At 32.2% G+C, this 24,372-nt stretch overlaps 2 protein-coding genes across 6 annotated transcripts in view; both read left to right on the forward strand.

The window, feature by feature from the left end:
* Window positions 1-18,809, forward strand: part of LOC145312129 (uncharacterized) — a 97,921-nt gene extending 79,112 nt beyond the window's left edge. For 4 of the 5 annotated variants that reach the window (XM_080151272.1, XM_080151273.1, XM_080151270.1 and 1 more), the window contains 5 exons: window positions 6,828-6,903; window positions 7,411-7,470; window positions 8,730-8,826; window positions 15,341-15,397; window positions 17,679-18,809. In XM_080151272.1, the coding sequence (XP_080007398.1) occupies window positions 6,828-6,903; window positions 7,411-7,470; window positions 8,730-8,826; window positions 15,341-15,397; window positions 17,679-17,684 (296 nt within the window). In that variant the 3' untranslated portion in view covers window positions 17,685-18,809. The remainder of the gene's footprint in view (window positions 1-6,827; window positions 6,904-7,410; window positions 7,471-8,729; window positions 8,827-15,340; window positions 15,398-17,678) is intronic. The other variant, XM_080151274.1, reaches the window with a different exon arrangement.
* LOC145312130 (lysosomal phospholipase A and acyltransferase-like) overlaps window positions 1-24,372 on the forward strand; it is a 138,560-nt gene that overhangs the window by 34,609 nt on the left and 79,579 nt on the right. The window lies entirely within an intron of this gene.

Genomic DNA, 24,372 nt, shown 5'->3' on the forward strand with positions numbered 1-24,372 from the left:
ATGTCGCAGGGTTCTTCTAGATAGATAGATAGATAGATAGAGAGAGAGATAAATTGCAGGGTTTTCCTTGGAAACAACAATTCTTTAAACAGTCATTTAATTTTTTTGTCTGACTGACTGTTAATACTTATTTTAGGTGTAAATGTACTTTATAAAGAAGTTTTACAACAAATCTACCTACAATTTTGCTTTGACTTTTATAAATTATATTCTTATTATTCAGTTCTGACACTATACAAGTGTTAATGTCCGTTTGTCCTGTTGTTTCAGAGCTTCGCTTTTATGGGTGTTGTCATCCTTCTTTAATTTTGGAGGGGGCGGGGTATTTTTTCGTTTAACTTTGGTTTAATTTATACAGCTTTATTACTAAATTAGTTGGTTTCATTAAGCTCTTTTGTCATTTATTGGCTTTACTTTTAAGGATTTTGTCATCCTTGTTTAAAAGATAAAAACAGGAGTAAAAATTTGGTGACAAGATATTTAAGTTTAACAAATAACATAAATAAATAGATAACAAGAACAATCATATTTTAATACACGTATATATATAATAATCAAGACAGACATAGATAAATAAGACTGATTGACACGAACAATTATATAGTAGCTTCGCTACGAAAAATACAAAGAAAAAAAAGCAAATCATATGAGAATCTGTAAAAATTTAACAGTTTAAAAACATTCATAAAATTCCATTATCTTGTAAAAATCTGTTTAAAAAGATTTATCTTAAATTCAATAACAAGAACAATTTCTAGAATACAAGCGGAGCTATTTTAGTAAATATACAAATAAAAGATGAATTGAAATTTCTTCATAATAGTGGCAAATTTTATTATCATTACTTTTAAAACAATTTTTTAATTATTAAACTTTAAAAATTATAATAAAGTAGAAGCAATGGATTATTGCATATATTGCTTCGTAAAGCAGAGCGCATTCTGCCACTGAAGTAAATGTCTCATGACTTTTCAGAAGCTTCAATAAAAAGGAGATTCATATCAGTTGTGATCTTTGGGTGCAAACAAACACACAGACATATCATTAGAAACAAGTTTGAATAAGAATATTAATTATTTTCGAGTAAGCAAACTAAAGCGAAGCTACCAAAAATCCTCCTCATTTGCCAAGTGTATTTCCGTTAAAATTAAACATTATCCCAGATATTTGAAAGATTTACTAAAGATTTCAACTTGGGAATTGACATTTATTCTTAAAGATAAGAAGCAGGAAACAGAAAAAATTAGTATTTTTTTAGTTTTTAAAACATTTGCTGTTTATTAACAGCCTCATTCTGTTCATTGTCATAGGAATCGTTTTATACATTAAATCAATTTTGCATATGAATGTATTATATCAATTTTGATAAAAAGAGACCTTTTCACAATTATAGAGTTGCTTTAGTTTTAGATTATAGATTGTTTTTACACTATTGATGAAAGAAGGATTTTATAAACCTTAATATCCGTTCAGTTCTTTTCGCTGCGTGTGGACACAGCCTAATTGTAGAAACCTTCACATAAGATAAAAAAATATTTTACTGTTTTTAGAATATATATCCTTGATTTTTGAAATTTGACATTTTTGGGGGGAAAAAAGGACTAATGCAAGAACTTTTTTCTTTTTGCTAGGGCCCATGCCTAGTATTTATATTGAAATTTTCGGTATTCTCTGATTTAAGTATTTATTAATTTTAGTAGTGCAGCTACTCTATTATCTACTAACAGCTACGCCCCTAGATGCATAGAAGGGTACTTGTTTAAAACAGCATTATATATATAATGTCACAATGATGGCCACTTTAATATATGCCAAAAATTAATGCGTTTAGTTCTAGTTTTGGATCTTAAACCATTAGTAAAAAAAGTTTCGTGCTTTTATGGATTTTTAGGCCTTGTTTAATGCATTTTAAAATTACTTTTTTTACCTTAACCTTTCAAGAAATGTACATTTACCATAAAAAAGGATGACAACATCCATAAAAGCGAAGCTCTGAAACGGTAAAACCAACGAACATTAATACTTCAAGAGTATCAGAACGGAATATCGGATAATTTTCTCACATAATGTACTATTAAAAATTAAAAATCAACATGTTTAAAATAGACGTACGGACATTCTGGTAACGGTTATAGAGCTTTCTAAATCGTACCTAACTACTACAGAAATCACCATTTAAAGTTTGGAATCGATAGGACAATTCTAACCTATTTAAATTAATGAAAAGAGCTATCTATCTGTGACGTACGGACGGACGGACCAACCCTAATTATAGAAAAGCTTCGCTTTTTAAAAATACTCTTTATATAAAAAAAATAGTTCAGCAATCCTATAATACAAAATAGTAAGGTGTTTTTGTCTGAAGCTTAAGATCTCGATACTGTTGGGTTAATTTGATTGTACTTTTCCGGGAAGTTTTATTTATATCTTTGTGAGGCTTTTAAAAAGGCTTAATGGGATAACAAAAAGGTGGAATTTCGTGATTTTTTTAATTCTAAAAATATAAAAGCTTAAAAGCAAATTCATAGTGTAAAATCTTCAGCCACTTTTAAGCCAATACACTATGAATCCAAGACTCTTATCTTTACAACCCTGGTGTCATATTTCATTTACACTATGAAATCCCCAGTTTACACTATGAATTCCAAAAAATTGGCTTAAAACTTGAATTTTAAGCCGGCTTAGGAATTCATAGAATATACAATAATTCAGGGGTCTTTTTCAGACAATTTTTTTCAGCCGCCAATAATTAAACCAATATAAAAGTATAACCCAGATAACCACCTGGTTCCAGTAATGGGGATCATTTTCATGTGCTAGAAAATTGCTTTCTTTCTTGTAGCGACTTGGCCGTGGTAATTTCCGAAGCTATTTGTTGATATTAAAAGACCAAATTGAAAGTCGGACTAGGGTCCCTTCCCATAAGCATACGTTATTTAACCTCTGTCCCTCCTATTCTTTTACTTCAATATCAAAACTTTTTTTTGCAAATACCAAGTATATTTTGACAAAATTGAGCCACTACTGTGAAAATGGCAGCAGATAAGATGTAAACCTAGAATATGATTAAAGATGCAACATTTTTTAAATCATCAGCTTAAAATTCAACTATATTTTGATGGGGATTAGATTTAGGACTCTGTTTTTTATAGTAGTTTTTTTAGTGATTATGGGATTTTACAATTATTTTGGAATATATGTATTATTTACTAAAATTTACAAAAAAAGATATTCCTAAAATAAAATATAGATAAAATCTTTTGAAGTAGGATTTTCCGATTTTATTTGACATTTTACTTTTTAAACTTGCGTTATTTAATGTATTTATTTTTATTTTGAGGAGGATAAATAAGGGGTTTTAAAGTTTGAGTGGGGTAAACAGCCCTTTCCCTTCACTCTTCAACGAATATTTGTTGTCTAATTTTAGTTACTTAATCCAGAGCCGATTTGTAAATGTGCGGCTGCTTATCCCTGAAATAATTTTGCTGGAACACAACAAAAGAAATGTTTTGATAAATGTTGGTTGCTAAATAAAAGTATAACTAACTATACACATTTAATATTTATGTGTTATATAATATCAGCATAGATGCTTGGAATAGGTAAACTTTGTAACAATTTTACAGATAGGTGTTTATGCTTTAGTAGATCAAATTTCTGGATCTAGAGCAGTTCACGGTAAAATGTTCCTGGTAACGATTATCTTTGAAAAAATCTATAAACTTTAAAGGCTCCCAGCTCTCAAAAGGGCTGTACGTACATGACATGCCCGCAAACCGTGTAAGCGTCAGATGTAAATAATCTAAAATAGCCAACATCCAATGATCTACAGGGAAAGTTTAACTGAAGTAAAAACGCATAAAATAAGTCTTTTTCGCGCACTGCGAGATAACTGTGTGTAATGATTGAGTAATGTATATTCCGGATTATTTTTAGGCCTTCTTTTGTCGGTTGAAATTTTGTGCGAGCATAATCTGTACGTTGTAATGTTTGGCCGTTATATAGCATCCTTTTTTAAAGTTCTTGAATTTCAGAGATAATCGTTACCAGGAAAATCTCAACGTGAACTGCAATAACTCTAGAAAGGTTAGCACTACCAGCCTTTAGTGTAGGCTAATTTGGTAACTTAAAAAATCCATATTAATGTTTAGTTTTTCTCACAACTGCCGAAATTTAAAACTGTATCATTGCAAACGTACAAAATGTAAATGCAAGTCTTCACAATCTTTATATATGTTTTGGGCTAGAATTACCATAAATGTTTGTAATCGATATATTGACATCACAGATAAATTATTAAGGAAAAAGTAACCATAGACCTATCAATTTATCCCAAGATAAAGTGGTGTTGAGAATTATTATACTTTATTATACTTCAACAAAACTTATTTTCTTCTTATGCAACAATACATTATATTGGGCATGTGCCAAATATTCTAGTATTACTTCAATATTTATAGAAATATCTATTACTTAAATTTACAATTTACAGAGATTCTTTAAACCAAATATATTAAATAATCGGATCTACTGCAATTCACGGTAAAATATTGCTGGTAACGAATATTGCCAAAAATCTATGAATTTTAAAGGCTGCTAGCTGCCAAACGGCTGAACGTACAGATCATGCCCGCACAATGTTTTAAGCGGCATAAGAAGGCCTACAAATAATCTGGAATATCCATAAATCAATAATGCATAATTGTCTCGCAGTGCAGAAAAATGCGCGAAAAAGGTCTGTACGTTCTGTAGGTTTATCCGTTTGGCAGCTAGCAGCCTTTAAAATTCATAGATTTTTGGCAATATTTTACCGTGAACTGCACTAGATCCAAATAATCTTTTATTATGGTTATATACCCATGTACTTTATTTTATTACTAGCATCTATGGGCTTTATATTCGAAGGGCAGAAAAATAGCCTAAAACCATACCCAGACTAATTTTTGAAAAATTAAATAGCCTAAAACCATCCCAGAGCCTATAAGAGGCTTCACTGTAAAGAAGAACCATATCAGTTCAGCGGTTAGCGAGATCCTTTGCTACAGACAAAAAAAGCTTATTACTTTATATTATAGGATTGATAGAAGATTAATTTAATTTAATATTCCTTTTTCCTGCCATGCCTTAATCCTGCATGGCTACACATTATCTAATACTAGCTTCGCCCCTAGCCTCTAGGGGCTTTGCCCCAAGAGGTGATTTAAAAAAAAATTAAGGCAAAATTCGTAAAAGGACCAAGGAAATCTTTAGCAAATTTTTTTTAAAAATGAGGGGGGATTTTTTTGTTTTTTGGGGGGTTGGGGGTGTCCCACCCCCCAAGAAAATAGCTTAAAACCACCACAGGACCAATAGGTATATACCCTGAAGAGTAGAATCCGATCGGTTCAGTGGTTACCGAGGTCTTAAGGGACAGACAGCTGGACAGACAGACGGACAGACATCAAGCTACTTTGTATTATAGATAACCCAACAAAAACCTTCCTCCGTCCGTTAGTTTTAAAAAAAAATGCTATGTGAAAGCCTAGATATCCGCGGCTACTATTTAGGATAGACGACAACTAAATTTTTTGTGAAAGTATTGAAGACCTTCCATTATGTGATACACTGTGTCCGTCGGGCGGTCAGTCATTCTTCAAAAGACATAAATACTTATTTTTAAAAGTCTTATATAATAATCATAAGATTTATGATATTCAACCCTACTTTTTTTATAAGGAAAAAGGAAAATAACATTTTATCCAATTAGCAAATACAAATTTGTTTTCCCTAGAAGTTCCTAGCGAACACAGAAACTCCCATCCGCTTATTTTTATAATAAACAGGGGGGGGGGGGTATTTTTTTAGGCTAGGTTAGATAATTTCCTCGCAGGGTTAGGAAATTGGCCCCGCAGGGTTAGAGTCTCCGCAGGGGCTAGAAATATGAGAAAATTAACTGTAAAATACGACGAAACGTCACAAAAGGGATTATACCCATTTTTTTATTAACTAACGCCTAAGGTGACATAAACCTGCATGAATATCATGTACCAAATATAACCTGGCAAACTACCCATTCCTTTTATTTAATTTACTACCAAATTAGGGGGGGGGGGGGATGTAAGTACTCTAACAAGCACTTTAAGGAAAACCGGCCAAAAATTCAGTGCACATATATAAACTTATCTAAATCATCTTCTTCTGTAGAAGTTGGTTTTATAAAAAAGAAAATTTGTGATGATTAACATTTTCGTTGAAAGCTGGTTATCTACGTCAGAAGTGTTTGATATAATTCAAATATTAGAATTAATCCTGTTTTTATCGTAACATTTTATTCAACGTAAATTGTATAGATAAGCAAAACTATCAATTATATAAAATATTAAGCTAAAGTATCACATCAGATTAGTTTGGCTTTACAGATAACTAGGCACTTTTTCTTAAATTGCCTTGCGAGCATAGGACACCCTACACTTAAAAAAAAATTAATTAAGTTAGGTGGGGAGTTTTATTTATGCCTACCTATTAGGAACCAGAACACTGTGGTGCCCTAACCCTTTGGGGCTATTCTGTACCCAGCATAACCTAACCTAGAGTAAAACACTAATAAACGAAAAACTATCCCCCACCCCTCCTTTTTATAAAGGGGGGTTACTTCTGTGCTATTTTAGGGAGTACTTCTATTAACCTCGTTATAAACGCTGGAAAGTGTCATGTGTTACGTCATAAAAATGCGGCTAAAAAGGATGGAAGACAGAAGAAGTGGGAAAGGAAACCCCTTAATAAATCATGGATAATAGACGTATTTTTATGACGTCACACATGACACTTTCTAGCGCTTCCCTTTTTAGAGCGAGTGAGCCCCGACCTAACAACGAGACTGGCAGAAACCAAGGATCAAATGCAAAGATTGGAGTCAAGTTTCAGGTAAAACATTTTATCATGTCTTCAACTTTTCCGCCAATAGAAATTTTAAAAAAATGTTACTATATTATCGTTGTTTTCCCTCTTTTTACACACGAGTGTTTTGAAAAATAAAACGTATTTTTAATGCTCGTTGTAAGCTGGGTTAGGTTAAATAAATGGCAAAAGAACCCAGTGGGATAGTAATTATATTTAGAGGGCTAGGAGAGAGTGTTTAATGGTTTAAAAACAGGTTTGAGGGAAAGCACCAGATTATTGGAATATTGATTCCTATTTCAACAAGGTACAATATTATAAGCAAAGCATCATAATCAAGTCTTTAAAATGATAGAATGTCCTTTAACAGTATCCTGTATTTAAGAGGTTTGGAACACATTTATTTACAATTTTGTTAAGACTTTTGCATAAATATTCTGCTTATTCAGTTCTGACACTCTACAAGTGTAATGTTCGTTTGTCCTACCGTTTCAGGGCTTCGTTTTATGGATATTGTCATCCTTGATTTTACAGGAATCTAGTCGACGTTGAGGACGAGGAAATTTCTGAACATTTCACTTCCACTAAACTCAGGTATATATACTAGGGTTGGGCCAGATATCCGGCCGGATATCTGGCCATTTTCAATATCCGGCCGGATACCGGATATGAAAACTATCCGGTTAAAGGATATCCGGCTTATTTTTGATGCCGGTTATCCGGTTATCCGGCCGGATATCCAGTATTTTGCCGGATATCGAACGTTGGCCAGATATCCGGCCGGCACCGGATATCCGGCATTAAAAATAAGCCGGATATCCGGTATCCGGTATCCGGCCAAAAAAGTATCCGGCCCAACCCTAATATATACAATATATTTTTATCATGTAAAAATATAATAATAGCAGGGAATTGGGGATCTGCAAATGAAAGATTTGTGTATTTATGATATGACATAATTTAGAACTTTTAAAATTAGAAGAGTATTCATGTTATACTTCATTAATTAAAATGCTTTAAAAATGTTGCAATCAATGGTTGGTTATCTATATACAGATGATAAAAAGAATACATTCATAATACAAAGTAGAACGATGTCTGTCTGTCTGTCTGTCCGTCTGTTTGTCTGTCTGTCTGTCTGTCTGTCCGTCCGTCTGTCTGTCTGTCCGTCCGTCCGTCCGTCCCTTAAGATCTCGGTAACCACTGAACCGATCGGATTCTACTCTTCAGGGAATATACCTACTGGTCCTGTGGTGGTTTTAGGCTATTTTTTGGGAGGTGGGACACCCCCAACCCCCCAAAAAACAATCCCCCCCCCATTTTTTTTGTAGAAGATTTCCTTGGTCCTTTTACGTATTTCGCCCAAATTTTTTTTTTTATTACCTCTTGGGGCAAAACCCCTAGAGGCTAGGGGCGAAGTCGCTAGTATGATATAATCTGAGAAGAATAGTCTGTAAATTATTGCTTACAAACTTTGGGGTTTTAATATTAAATCTTAGTTTGGGGTTACAAACTTCTCCACCAATAATTTTAATCTACAAAATGGATTATATTGTTTATCTTAATCATCTTGAGATATCAAAATGATTACAATCATTTTTTGCATCGTATTATAGACAGCTTTTCGTGGATATTATAATGAAAAATTAAGATTAAAAGCCTCGGGGCTAACAAAATTGTATTTTATTATCAGAGGAAAATTGTCTGTAATACGATTTTATACATGGTTTTCAGTATGGCTGAGAACCAGTTCTAATCTAGTGGATATTAATCGGTTTCGAAGCCATACTTGAATATAGAATTCAATAAAATTTTCAATTGTAAAACTAAATATATGAAATGCTTGGGTTCAGGGAGACGAAGGGACACTCCGTGACGCGGACAACAGTGGCCAGAACGGAGGATCCCTTAGACCAAGCTATTGAAACTATGATTACTAAGAGTACTAAGGTAAATATAAATATTTATTGCACATGTGATCTAGTTTATAAGAAGCTGATAAAATACTATTCCCAAATATTTGATTTAGTAAAAAAAAACAGGCAAGAAATGTAAAATTGACTATAATTACACTGGTATCCAAAATTTAAAATCATTTTTCCCATTGGTTTGAGGATATATGTATATTAAATCTTGATTTAGTTTTACAAACTGGCAATGGCTAAACTTTTTCGCCAATAATTGGACGAAGCCCAATCTGTACCCCTTTTGATTCCTGTGACGTCATAAAATGAGGGAGCGAGAGGAGAATTACTCATTTTCATTACGTCACAGGAATCAAAAGTGGTACAGATTGGGCTTCGTCCAATAATTTAAGTAATATAATATTGCATTTGTTATTTCCCTGAGAAAAAAAAAAATTAGATGTGGGCGAAGCTACAAATCAATATCTATGAATAGAAATTAATCAAAAACTTTGGGAGCACTGTATTTTATCAGAATCTATATATTAGAAGAATAGAAACACAATAAACTATAGAGAGCTTTTTTATGTAATAAAAAACATCAAAAAGTTTTATAAAAAGGATTTCTTTTTATTTAAACTGTTTTCGAAGCATTTTTGAAATGGGTATTAAAAGTATACTCTGACTCATATAGAATTATTATACAAAAGAGTTAAAATTAACAATAATTAACCCAAATAAATTTTTATTATGATTTTAAATCTTAATATGAGTATGATTCTACACTTACAGATGTCATAGTACATTTTTGAAACCCTTTTCGAAAAAGCGTCAAAAACAGTTTAATACATAGATTAGATATAAAAGACATCAGAAAGGAGAGAGAAAAATATTAAGTTTATAGATTTAGTAAAATTTAATGAAATATATACATAGTTATAGTTATTTTGTTAAATTTAGTAGGCTAGTTGTTTTATTTTTCATTTCTTTATTTTTTTTCTAGTAATTCTAACATTTAAATTTTTGTTAAAATCCCAATTTCAAGAAATAAAAAATGTTTCACTCTAGCATGAAGTGCATGTTAAACTTCAATTTAAATTCTCTCATCTTAAAAATGCTTTACAAGGACGTCAAAGATTTTTTAATTTTCTTTTTTTTTGGAGGGGGGGAGAGAAACTCAATAGGAAAGATGATAATTAACCTTTAGGGGGTAAAATTTGCCTGATTTTTTTTTAATTTAAGGGCTTTAAAACGGAACGCGACGCCTCCCAAAATGACTAATAGGATTCGCAGTTTTTTAAAATTGGTATATAAAATAAAAAATATATTTTTTAATTGTTTGGCGGGTAATACCCCTTTATCCCCCTTCCCTCCCATCCCACACACACATTCTTGGACGTCATTGATGCTTTACTTACTTCTAAGTTATATTTTCAGCTCTTCATTGTTTTATTTTTAACCTTTTCTAATATCATTCATTGTCAAGATAATAAATATAGAAAGTCTAGATGATCATTCCCTCTATTGGCCCAATTGTAACCCAGTATAGGGATAATCCAAACACATTAGATAGAAGTTTAAACATTTTGGTTATCATTTATTATGTTAACTTAGGTTAGATCTAATTAGATATATCAATATAAAAATAAAAAAAAACATTATCTGCTTGATATTTCTTTTTTAACCCTATTCTGGAAGGGCCCTTGAAGATCTTTTAAAATTGTTTATAGGGTACAAGCGGTTTCGCCCCTAGCCTCTAGGGGCTTTTTTCTCTATAAGGTACTTAAAAAAAATTGGAGATGCAACCACTAATTTCAAATAGTAATTATGTTGTATAAACTATGTAATATCCCCTCCCTCCCTGGGATGCTAGTACCTGAAGGATCAATAGTAATTATGTTGTATAAACTATGTAATATCCCCTCCCTCCCTGGGATGCTAGTACCTGAAGGATCAATAGTAATTATGTTGTATAAACTATGTAATATCCCCTCCCTCCCTGGGATGCTAGTACCTGAAGTATCAATAGTTATTATGTTGTATAAACTATGTAATATCCCCTCCCTCCCTGGGATGCTAGTACCTGAAGGATCAATAGTAATTATGTTGTATAAACTATGTAATATCCCCTCCCTCCCTGGGATGCTAGTACCTGAAGGATCAATAGTAATTATGTTGTAAAAACTATGTAATATCCCCTCTCTCCCTGGGATGCTAGTACCTGAAGGATCAATAGTAATTATGTTGTATAAACTATGTAATATCCCCTCACTCCCTGGGATGCTAGTACCTGAAGGATCAATAGTAATTATGTTGTATAAACTATGTAATATCCCCTCACTCCCTGGGATGCTAGTACCTGAAGGATCAATAGTAATTATGTTGTATAAACTATGTAATATCCCCTCCCTCCCTGGGATGCTAGTACCTATTTCCTGAAGGATCAATAGTAATTATGTTGTATAAACTATGTAATATTCCCTTCCTCCCTGGGATGCTAGTACTATACCTGAAGTATCAATAGTAATTATGTTGAATAAACTATGTAATATCCCTTCCCTCCCTGGGATGCTAGTACCTGAAGGATCAATAGTAATTATGTTGTATAAACTATGTAATATTCCCTTCCTCCCTGGGATACTAGTACCTGAAGGATCAATAGTAATTATGTTGTATAAACTATGTAATATCCACTTCCTCCCTGGGATGCTAGTACCTGAAGGATCAATAGTAATTATGTTGTATAAACTATGTAATATCCCCTCCCTCCCTGGGATGCTAGTACCTATTTCCTGAAGGATCAATAGTAATTATGTTGTATAAACTATGTAATATTCCCTTCCTCCCTGGGATACTAGTACCTGAAGGATCAATAGTAATTATGTTGTATAAACTATGTAATATCCCCTCCCTCCCTGGGATACTAGTACCTGAAGGATCAATAGTAATTATGTTGTATAAACTATGTAATATCCCCTCTCTCCCTGGGATGCTAGTACCTGAAGGATCAATAGTAATTATGTTGTATAAACTATGTAATATCCCCTCCCTCCCTGGGATGCTAGTACCTGAAGGATCAATAGTAATTATGTTGTATAAACTATGTAATATCCACTTCCTCCCTGGGATGCTAGTACCTGAAGGATCAATAGTAATTATGTTGTATAAACTATGTAATATCCCCTCCCTCCCTGGGATACTAGTACCTGAAGGATCAATAGTAATTATGTTGTATAAACTATGTAATATCCCCTCTCTCCCTGGGATGCTAGTACCTGAAGGATCAATAGTAATTATGTTGTATAAACTATGTAATATCCCCTCCCTCCCTGGGATGCTAGTACCTGAAGGATCAATAGTAATTATGTTGTATAAACTATGTAATATCCCCTCCCTCCCTGGGATGCTAGTACCTGAAGTATCAATAGTAATTATGTTGTATAAACTATGTAATATCCCCTCCCTCCCTGGGATGCTAGTACCTGAAGGATCAATAGTAATTATGTTGTATAAACTATGTAATATCCCCTCCCTCCCTGGGATGCTAGTACCTGAAGGATCAATAGTAATTATGTTGTATAAACTATGTAATATCCCCTCCCTCCCTGGGATGCTAGTACCTGAAGTATCAATAGTTATTATGTTGTATAAACTATGTAATATCCCCTCCCTCCCTGGGATGCTAGTACCTGAAGGATCAATAGTAATTATGTTGTATAAACTATGTAATATCCCCTCCCTCCCTGGGATGCTAGTACCTGAAGGATCAATAGTAATTATGTTGTAAAAACTATGTAATATCCCCTCTCTCCCTGGGATGCTAGTACCTGAAGGATCAATAGTAATTATGTTGTATAAACTATGTAATATCCCCTCACTCCCTGGGATGCTAGTACCTGAAGGATCAATAGTAATTATGTTGTATAAACTATGTAATATCCCCTCACTCCCTGGGATGCTAGTACCTGAAGGATCAATAGTAATTATGTTGTATAAACTATGTAATATCCCCTCCCTCCCTGGGATGCTAGTACCTATTTCCTGAAGGATCAATAGTAATTATGTTGTATAAACTATGTAATATTCCCTTCCTCCCTGGGATGCTAGTACTATACCTGAAGTATCAATAGTAATTATGTTGAATAAACTATGTAATATCCCTTCCCTCCCTGGGATGCTAGTACCTGAAGGATCAATAGTAATTATGTTGTATAAACTATGTAATATTCCCTTCCTCCCTGGGATACTAGTACCTGAAGGATCAATAGTAATTATGTTGTATAAACTATGTAATATCCACTTCCTCCCTGGGATGCTAGTACCTGAAGGATCAATAGTAATTATGTTGTATAAACTATGTAATATCCCCTCCCTCCCTGGGATGCTAGTACCTATTTCCTGAAGGATCAATAGTAATTATGTTGTATAAACTATGTAATATTCCCTTCCTCCCTGGGATACTAGTACCTGAAGGATCAATAGTAATTATGTTGTATAAACTATGTAATATCCCCTCCCTCCCTGGGATACTAGTACCTGAAGGATCAATAGTAATTATGTTGTATAAACTATGTAATATCCCCTCTCTCCCTGGGATGCTAGTACCTGAAGGATCAATAGTAATTATGTTGTATAAACTATGTAATATCCCCTCCCTCCCTGGGATGCTAGTACCTGAAGGATCAATAGTAATTATGTTGTATAAACTATGTAATATCCACTTCCTCCCTGGGATGCTAGTACCTGAAGGATCAATAGTAATTATGTTGTATAAACTATGTAATATCCCCTCCCTCCCTGGGATACTAGTACCTGAAGGATCAATAGTAATTATGTTGTATAAACTATGTAATATCCCCTCTCTCCCTGGGATGCTAGTACCTGAAGGATCAATAGTAATTATGTTGTATAAACTATGTAATATCCCCTCCCTCCCTGGGATGCTAGTACCTGAAGGATCAATAGTAATTATGTTGTATAAACTATGTAATATCCCCTCCCTCCCTGGGATGCTAGTACCTGAAGTATCAATAGTAATTATGTTGAACAAACTGTGTAATTGATTAACTCATTTTCTCTCAAGATTGCAACATACAGGGATTTGAAGGGATAAGAAAATGGAGGATAAATTAGTTTATATCTTCATTGACTATATAAGAAAATTTCCACTTCTAAAGATTAAAAGTATTGCTGTGACCAAGGTTGTACTTTTGAACAAATCAAAATTATTCAAAAGTACCCAAAATATTTGAGCCAACAAATAAAATATAAAACTTTGGATACTAGTATAATTTATGTTCAATTGACCCCATCCTCCCTGCTTGTACGTAACAATACTTTACTCTTAATTAAAGAAGATTATTGTTTTCCTTAATTTACAAAATAATTCTCTTTCAATCAATCTATTTTTGGTTTTTGCGTCATAATATAGGTAGGTTTGGTTTTATCAAGATTTATAGGGATAGGCCGATGGCTTTAAAGTTCGCTGTTTTGGATTTAAGGCAAATGCAACTCTTCTTATTTTGACTAATATTAATTGCTTTAACTCTAAAAATGAATTAATTGCCCATTGTAATATCAGTACATCACTTGGTTTTATAAGCCAATAAATAAGATGACGGGCTAATTTAGGGGCTCCAATTTGTACAGTACATTTGGATTGTTTCTCGAGTTTTTACAAAAGGGTTTTGTACTGAAATGTAAAGAATAAAGCAATATTTTAAAAATAGTTATTTCTTTCATCGTATTATAAACGGCTTTCTGTGGATATAGAATGTACAATTATAAGATTAAAACCAGTTTTTTTTAGCCCCGATTGTACATTTTTATATTAATTATAGAATGTACAATTATGATTGTACATTTTTATATTCGTAGAAAGCTGGATATAATACGATGCTTGACATAGTTTTTTTCGTATGGATGAGAACCGGTTCCTATTCACCGGATTCGAATGAATACGAGAAAAAATATTAATCTTTTATGATTAGTATTTTGATGGATTTTTGACTTAATTTTTTACAGGTTTAATCTTTTTCAAATATAACATTTTTATAAGTTTAACTACTCAGGGAGTAAGGGAGGGGACAATGGGCAATTAATTCAATTTAAGAGTATTTGCTGAAAGACTTTGAAATCCAGATTAATCCAGCAAATATGGAGGAAATTTTAAAGGGAGAGTTAATACAATACAGAAAACAATAAAATAAGAAGAAAGTTCCAAGAAAAAAGCATTCATTTGATAATTATATTACCAGCACAGCAGACTGACGTAACCATTATGTAATTAATAACTAGAAAAATCTCCCTAGAACCCATTCAACCCATAGACCCATAACCCAAAATTTAATTGGATTCTTAAAGCCGCTAGTACAACATAAAGAAATGTCCATAAAAAAATACTTAAATACAGCCCAAAAATAAAGTAACACTAAGAAATTAGATAACAAAACAACTAGCCTAATCTTAAAAATGTTATTATTAAACAAAATAAAACACAAAAAAGAAAATATAAGTATTCCAAATGTTGTTAACTTGTCTTTGTATTAATATATTTATAGGATGGAATGGTTGTTTATGAAGCTAAAGTTTCATTATTCCCCCCAAACATGAAAAAGGTGCGAAAAAATGACATATTTGTTTGGGTTAGGAATGGGCCGGATACCCGGATATTTGGCCATTTTCAATATCTGGCCGGTTACCGGATATTGAAACTATCCGCATACCAGATATCCGGATGATTTATAATGCCGTATACCGGATATCCGGCTGATTTATAATGACGGATACCGGATATCCAGCTGATTCATAATGCCAGATATGCAACCATCCGGTCAGATATCCGGCATTAGAAAATCATCCGGATATCTGGTATCCGGCCAAAAAAGTCTCCGGCCCAACCCTAGTTTGGGTGGTCTTAAAAATTTACTTGAGATACTACTTCCCTTCCTGAATGTTGCATGAATTATCATAATAAAAAAAATCAACCCTGTCTTTTTTAGTTTAAAGCTAACAATCCATCCTGTTCTCATATTATATAAATTATACACAATTTATGCATGTTATTTGTTTGAATTTGGTGTTACTTAACCCAACCCACCTGCATATTTTTTTTTGATGTTGGCATTCGAATGCTCCTCTAGCTAAAGAGATAATCTAATTGTGCTAATACGCTAAGATACTTATTTTTGTAGTTTGCTAAGATACCTAATTTTTTTGTAGTTTGCTAAGATATGCAATTTTTTTATGTAGTTTGCTAAGATATCCAATTTTCTTTGTAGTTTGCTGAGATATCCAAAAATTTTTGTAGTTTGCTAAGATATCAGAATTTTTTTGTAGTTTGCTAAGATATCCAAATATTTTTGTTGTTTGCTAAGATATCCAAATTTTTTTTGTAGTTTGCTAAGATATCCAAATTTTTTTGTAGTTTGCTAAGATATCAGAATTTTTTTGTAGTTTGCTAAGATATCCAATTTTTTTGTAGTTTGCTAAGATATCCAAATTTTTTTGTAGTTTGCTAAGATACCCAAATTTTTTTGTAGTTTGCTAAGATACCCAAATTTTTTTTAGTTTGCTAAGATATCCAAATATTTTTTTAGTTTGCTAAGATATCCAAATTTTTTTTGTAGTTTGCTAAGATATCCAAATTTTTTTGTAGTTTGCTAAGATATCAGAATTTTTTTGTAGTTTGCTAAGATATCCAAATTTTTTGTAGTTTGCCAAGATATCCAAATTTTTTTGTAGTTTGCTAAGATATCAAATTTTTTTTTTAGTTTGCTAAGATATCCAAATTTTTTTGTAGTTTGCTAAATCTTCATCTAATTAAAAGACTCTAAGAGACACTTTGCTCTTATGTATATTCTTTTTTTATTAACACAATACAGGAAGATAAGATATATAGTATAGATGTATGTACAGATAACTACCTGCTCCCCTTTTTCAAGGACCTTTGCCGTCTGCTAGTAAATTGTTTTCTGCTTCTTAGCTGTGGTAATATTCCCGACGCTATTGGTTGATTTCCAAAGGTCCAATTGAGAGTCCTTGGGATGGGACATACAGTTTTTATTTTTTTTTTGGTTTACTCTAATGGTAAGACAATGACTTTGCAATTATTCAACTTTTTTCCTCTCCATATGAGGAATATGGTTATTAACTACTATTGTCCTCTCCCTGATTAGCAAGCAGTATGTCTCTTTGAGTTTGATAACATTGTAATCATAGATTTTAACAATGTCCATAGCACACACAATTTTTTCCTGCAGAATTCCGTAAATTTGGATGCAAGATTCCAGTCAAACTGTTCTTAATTAAGTGTTTAATTATACTATTCGTTTTGTTCATAGTGTAGCTGTGCTACAAACAGACTATTGTACTATATACATGTAAAGAACACACAAAAAATTGAGAAATTGAAAACTATCCCATATTATCCTTTTTATTTTTTCTATAAAGTGCAGTAGCAAAATTACAAAACGTTGATTATACTTATTAAAATGTTTTGTGAGATAATCTAAAGTATGTAGAACATGTTTTACGTGTTGAAAATCAATAACAGCTTTATAACTATCATCTCCCCTAATAACTATGCATGCTGTTTTAATCTTCTTCTCTTGGGAGGAAAGGGACATTGGACTGTAAATTATACTGGTAATCAAAGCTTTGTAAACCTTTTCTAACATTTTATGGCTTAAAAACTTTGGGGGATTTAAATAATTCTTGTTTGGGTTGTATAAACTAGTAATGTATACACTTTTCCACAATTTGGATACAGTTTAATATACCGTCCATTGTCTTATCCCTTAAGATTTCTGTCTTCTTTCAATCCCAACTTTTTCTAATCTTTGTATTGATTTGTTTATTAATATAAATCTAAATATAATAATAAATATCTATTTTCAGGAATAAACTTAGAAGCATCAACATGTGAAGTTGTGATAAGATTTTATCTGGGATATAGGGATTGTACAATTGATATAGAATTTTATTATGAATATCTTAAACTTTGGGCACTAGAACGGACGCAACTTTTATTGTTTTGGCTAACATTGAAGACTTTGGAGGGAAGGGAAAGATCGTTATTTTATCCCGCTACAGAGTTCACTTATATATTATAGAATATGAAAATCTGGTGTAAGGTCCAATGCAACTAAAAAGTAATTCCTCTAGCAGACGGAGAATACCGAACATAATCTAGCAGGCAATGAAGGTCAATATGTTATAATTTCTTTGACGTCACCGAAACTGTCCCAATTTTGTATAACTTTTGCGGAACAAGTTCCAATTACGTCATATTTTTCTTTCCCGAAAAAGAGAAGGGGGAAAGAAAAAAAGGGAAGGGGGGAAGAAAAAAGAGATGGGAGAAAAGGGGGTTTTCCCCATCTCTTTTGAAGAGATTTTCTTCCCCCCCTCCCTTTTTCGGGAAAGAAAAATATGACGTAATTGGAACTTGTTCCACAAAAGTTATACAAAATTGGGACAGTTTCGGTGACGTCAATTTCTTTGGTTAATTTTAACCAAAAAAATAAAAAATTACCCATTGTCCCATTCCTATATCCCTAGACCTAATGGATTTAAATTGTAATAATTATTAATGATTAATTGATTTTATTTAATGTTATGTATAATGTAAAGTATTACATTAAAATTATTGTTTTTTTTTTCCTTGTAAATTTGTATATAATACCTTTTTAAACAAATATTGTTCTTTTTAAAGATAATTTGGATTTTTAAAGATATCAAATTTTTGATATTCAGCAAAATCAGAATTTGACATTTTTCACATCTTAATAAAAAAAGAAAAAAATAAATTTTTTTTATCCTTCATTAAAAACTTTTGGAATTAGATCTATTTAAGATTTTTATTAATCTTTAATATCCAAAAGTTTTTTTTTTAAGGTACTGTTACCTTTGGTAATAAAAAAATATTTAAACAATTAATTATTTCAATAAATTTAATTAGTATGTGAGTATTTTTTTTGTAACGTATTATTTAAATTCAGGCCGTTTTTGTCAATAAATAATTAATTTGAAGACAGTTTGGATATATTTAATTACTAAATAATTACAGAACATTATTATTTTGTTTATTAGTATTTTTAAAATGTTAACAACATTTATAAATAGCACATATAACTATCTTTACCAGCATCCGAGAAAATCACGTTTCTAACTCTCCAACGGACTTTTAAAAATATATAGTATCGCTGCTAGTAGTAATCTATAGTACAAAGAAAGGTGATGTGTATACGTCAGTCTAGATTAGGGTTGGGCCGGACACTTTTTTGGCTTGATACCGGATATCCGATATCCGGATAGTTTCAATATCCAGTATCCGGCAGGATATTGAAAATTGCCGGATATCGATCCTGCCCTACTCTAGTCTGGGTGAAACTTATGATCTAGCTAACCGATGAACCGAAGCGTCTCTACTTTTGAGGGTAATTTATTTGCTGCTCATATGAAGGTTTTAAGCTTTCTTTTATTTATTAGAGAGTTGGACTATTTTCTTCAATGATGTTGTTTTATTTAGTTCTAGACTTTGAGTATAGTATTTTAGTCCGCGAAGCCAAAAGCCCCTTATATAAAAGTAAGAGGATGTCTGTAGCTTTTGTTCTCTCATTCTTAAACTGATTTGCTTCTCCTTTAAACTGACGCTTCTTAAAGCTCCGGGTAAGGATAACAACTTTTTGGGAAAGGGTAACTTACCCTCCCAAGAGAAATATCCAAAATACCTCCTCACCCCCCCCCCCACCCCAATAGTTCTTCTTTTTAAAACTAAAATTAAAAGTGGCGGGTTGACCCCCCCCCCCCCCTCTAAATCAAGTAGCGTAACCGCTAGTGTAAGAAAATTGCTCTTAAGTGATAATGGATTTAGAATTTACGTGGATATTATGGACAGGGGATAATTGTCATCAATTAACGTCGCTAATAGGTACATCATTTATTGGTAGGTTCGTTTATCCAGTACGATGGGGAGGGATGGGGTTAATAGATTTGATTGGGGAGGGGAGGATCGTTATTTTAGCCATCTACAAGTTTCACTTTATTACATATTTGAGTACAAACAAATCTAGCATAGATGTATATACAGATAGCTACCTCCCTCCCTTTTTTTCAATGAACTTTTTCGCCTGCTACCAAATTGTTTTTCTGCTAATTGGCTGTGTTAACACAACCGACACCATTGGTTGATTTTCAATGACCCAATTTAGAGTCGGCACAAGGACCCTGCAATGAGGAGATACAGTTATTTCACCCCTTCCCCGTCTAGTGTTTACTCTAGTAGAGTACATGATAATCTGGTGTAAGGTCCATGTAATAATTAATCCATTTCTGTGATGTAAGAATGTAAAATTATGAAAATACACAAATTACTCTTTCTTTTATAATATTCATTATAGAAAAGATATTTTGGGAAATTCAGAGCAAATAGAAAGAAAATTAAGAGAAATATTTTTAAAGAGCGACGGAGAGGGAAAGAGAGAAAGAGAGAGAGAGATGGAAAGAGTGTGAGAGAGAGAGAGAGAGAGAGAGAGAGAGAGAGAGAGAGAGAGATGGAAAGAGTGAGGGAGAGAGAGCGAGAGAGAGTAATCATAGATTATTAAGAATAACAATATCCTTCAGCAGCGGAAACCTTAAGGTGTAAGACAATGGACGATATATATATCCCCAATGATGATACACAAATTACCCCTTCTGTATGAAAATATTGAATTATTGGTTGAAAAATTTGGACAACACTAGTTTTGAACCAACCAATCAAATATCAATAAAGTTTTTAAATCAACGAATGAGTTAACATGGTTATTGGTTGTAAAACTTTGAGTACCAGTGTAATCTACAGTTCAATGTCCCCTCCTTACCTAAAATAATCAGGCTATGGTAAATTCACTGAGTGAAAAAGTCTTTGCTACTTCTTAGTTATTTATTGAAATATATTTCGGTGGACATTGCAACCTCTTCGGTCTAAATGACTTAAACTATATTAATTCAATTTACATATTAAAAGATAAGTAAAAATAAAGAAATTTGTAGAGCTATAAAGGCAGAAAATATTGCTAAATAAAGAAAATAATATGATCAACCTTGTAGTTTAGCTGGATGTTAAAAGTAAACTGATAGGGATTTTTTAGCAAGAGACAAAAATCAGCAGGGGGAGGGGGATGTTTAAAAATACATTAATTTACATAAATTTTAATATTTAACATTTTTATATGAAAAAAAAACTATTTTTTAAAATAATCAGTCTATAATTAAGAAGGCTACATCGGGGTCTGTATTTGTACACTATATTTTTTGTACATAAGTTTTTCATTAGGCCGGTTTATCTAGTAAAATGTATGTAGCTAGAGTTTTAATTCAGTAATTTATAACTTTTTGATCCTAGGTATCTGTCAATTATATAAGTCACTTATAGAGGAGCTTTGCTTAAAAAAATATTCATATAAGAGAGGGATTATATCGTGAGAGAGAGAGAAAGAGAGAAAAATCTTATTAATATATGTAAACATAATTTAGTTGGAATAGCGGTTAGTTCTACAATATACATTATATTATTTTTAAAAGCGAAGCTTTTCTATAATTAGGGTCGGTCTGTACGTCCGTCCGTCCGAGATAGATAGCTTTTATTCGTTAATTTAGGCAGGTTAGAATTGTCCTATCGATTTCAAACTTTGTATGGTGATTCCTTTAGTAGTTAGGTACGATTTAGAAAGCGTAGCAACTCTATAATCATTACCAAAATGTCCATTTAAAACATGTTGATTTTTTTTACTTTTTTAACAACAAATTTTTATGTGATCTAATCATCTGATTGATCTGAATTTTGGTATATTGATTCCTAGGTAAACAAAGTATAATGTTATAAGCGAAGCAACTCTATAATCAAGTCCTAAAAATGTAAGTATGTCCATAAACATTATCCTGTATCAAGCAGTTTTTCAACAAATTTACTTACAATTTTGCTTTAACTCTTATACGTTTATATTCTGATTATTCAGTTCTGACATTATACAAGTGTTAATGTCTGTTTGTCCTACCTTTTCAGTGCTTTTTTAATTATGAATTATTATGTTCTTTTGTAAACGAAATCAATCTTATCCAAGCTAAATTAAACTTTTTATACTTTAATTTTTCATTAAATAACATGATTTTAAGAAATAGTGTACTTTATGAAAATAGTCCGGTCAAAATATTAATTACTTCAATTTGTCGAAGCTAAAATCTCTGATCAAAGGCATTGTAGAAACGTCATTTTTATATTAAACACAGGATGATGATTCCTGCTACAAATAGGCATAATTTTATATATGTAGAAACTCTATAATTATCAAAAAGTTCATAGATTCAATTTTCTTATATATGGTGTATAGTGTACCACTTTTCAGCACTACCTTTCCGATTTTGTTAATACTCTATATTTTGGTCCGTTGGATGATTCAAGGATGCTGGATGGCCAAAAAAAGCTTCAGAGTCCCTGGATGTCTAGATATCTAGCTATCTATGAAGGTAGGTAACAAAAATTTAAAAAACACCCATTTTTTCACAATTTTAATAATTAATTTTTTCATCAATCTTACATCCAACCTGTACATTTTATACACCAAAAAGATCGTTTATTCATGTAAAAAGCGCACATAGTTCTATTTTGGCCAAAACCCTAATTTTACAGGGTGTCCAACAAAAAGTGTATTTTGAATATCTAGCGTAATACCCAAAATACCTGTCCGAAAAAATCATTTTTTTGGCTTATATCCTGTGTTTTATCTGTGGGCATATGTGGTATATAACGGTTTGGAGGACCCAGGACTATAAGGTTGTCAAATATCACTTTGGGACACCCTGTAAATGTGATTTTTGTGTCTGTAGAGCTAAAACTTAGTCCAAATTGGCTATTTTTTTTCAAATTACTCTAATATGTGTCTTATAATGTTTGGCCATAGTGTTTTCGGAACAGATCAATATTTTCCTATTTTTTGGACACCCTGTATTTTCAAAAAAAGAAAAAAACTTTTTTTTGGCCATCCAGCATCCTTGAATCACCCAACGGACCAAAATATAGAGTATTAACAAAATCGGAGAGGTAGTGCAGAAAAGTGGTACACTTGGCAAATAATGCACCATATATATGATTTATTTAAAGAACTTTTTCGACCCATAGTGCAATAGATAAGTTGTGATAATGCCCATGTATTTAAATACCAACAGGGTCACCATCACCACCAGTAGGAGCATCACTAAGATTATCATCCACAGAATTAAGATTTTAAAATTAATCATTTTACCATATAAAAAGTTTTCCTGTTTTATTTTTTGGACGAAGATTAAAATACACAACTTTTGCACCACGTCGTCTTCCTGTGACGTCATAAAATGAGGGAGATGAGAGGAGAAGTGGAAAAGAAAATCCCTAAAAAGAGATGGAGAATATGACGTCACAGGAAGACGACGTGGTGCAAAAGTTATGCATTTTGGGCTTCGTCTATGTTTTGGGCTAATCATTATCTCTAACAAGTATTTGATTTTATCCTAAAAACATGAGGTTGGCAGTTGTTCTCTAAAGCGATAGGGTCGAATTTCTTATTTTCTTAGTTTTCTTTCATTGAAATACCATTAATATCAAATTTGCATATTTTTAGTATATTCATTAGTTTTCCATGAAATAGAAAGATATTTCAAAACTGATTACTTGGGCTTACATTAATCATTAATCGATGGGTCTGTTTTGAAATCATTTTTGACAGAGTTATGCCAAATACTTGGATGTTATGATCGAACATATAAAAAACTTACAGACTTTAATTCCTTACTATTATTCAGATTAACGAGATAATTTTTTTCAAGTGAAAATTCTAAAACTTCTCTAATCTTAAATAGTAATTAGTAAAGATACTATAAAAGTGACATTTAGGAGGGGGTATTTACCCCCCCCCCCCTAAACAATTTTGGGGGGGTAAATACTAAATACCCCCCACCAAAAAAAAAAAAAAAATCTCTAACAAAAAAAATTTTGCGCGCATTTTTAATACTAAATATTTAATAAAATTTAAATTACCCCCCCCAAAACCTTTACCCCGGGTGTAAATTTTTAGGGGGGGGGGGGGTAAACAAAATTTACCCCTGCCAGCAGATTTCAGGGGGGGTAATTCCCCCCCCCCAAAAAAAAAAAAAAATAAAAAGCTTGGACGCCCCTGCGTACGCCCATTTTAAACAATTAGATTTTTTTACTTTTTTAATAACAATTTTTATGTGATAAAATCATCCGATTGATCTGATTTTTTCATCACTTATTCCTATTACAATAAGGTACAATATTATGAGCAAAGCATTTTTATAATCAAGTATTAAAAATGCCAGTATGTCCTTAAACAGAATTGTGTATTTAAGAAGTTTTGCAACAAATTTACGTTGGTATAATTTTGTCAAACCTTATATTTTCATATTTTGTATATTCAGTTCTGACACTCAACATTAGTTAATGTTCGTCTGTCATATCGTTTTAGAGCTTCGCTTTTATGGATTTTGTCATCCTTGTTTTTTTTATGTATAGACACTGCTAATTAGTAAAACCAATTAAGACGCAATAATAAACTTT

The sequence above is a fragment of the Acartia tonsa genome, chromosome 2, assembly GCF_053477335.1.
Source record: "Acartia tonsa isolate MP-2025a chromosome 2, ASM5347733v1, whole genome shotgun sequence".
In the NCBI taxonomy this organism is placed as follows: domain Eukaryota; kingdom Metazoa; phylum Arthropoda; class Copepoda; order Calanoida; family Acartiidae; genus Acartia; species Acartia tonsa.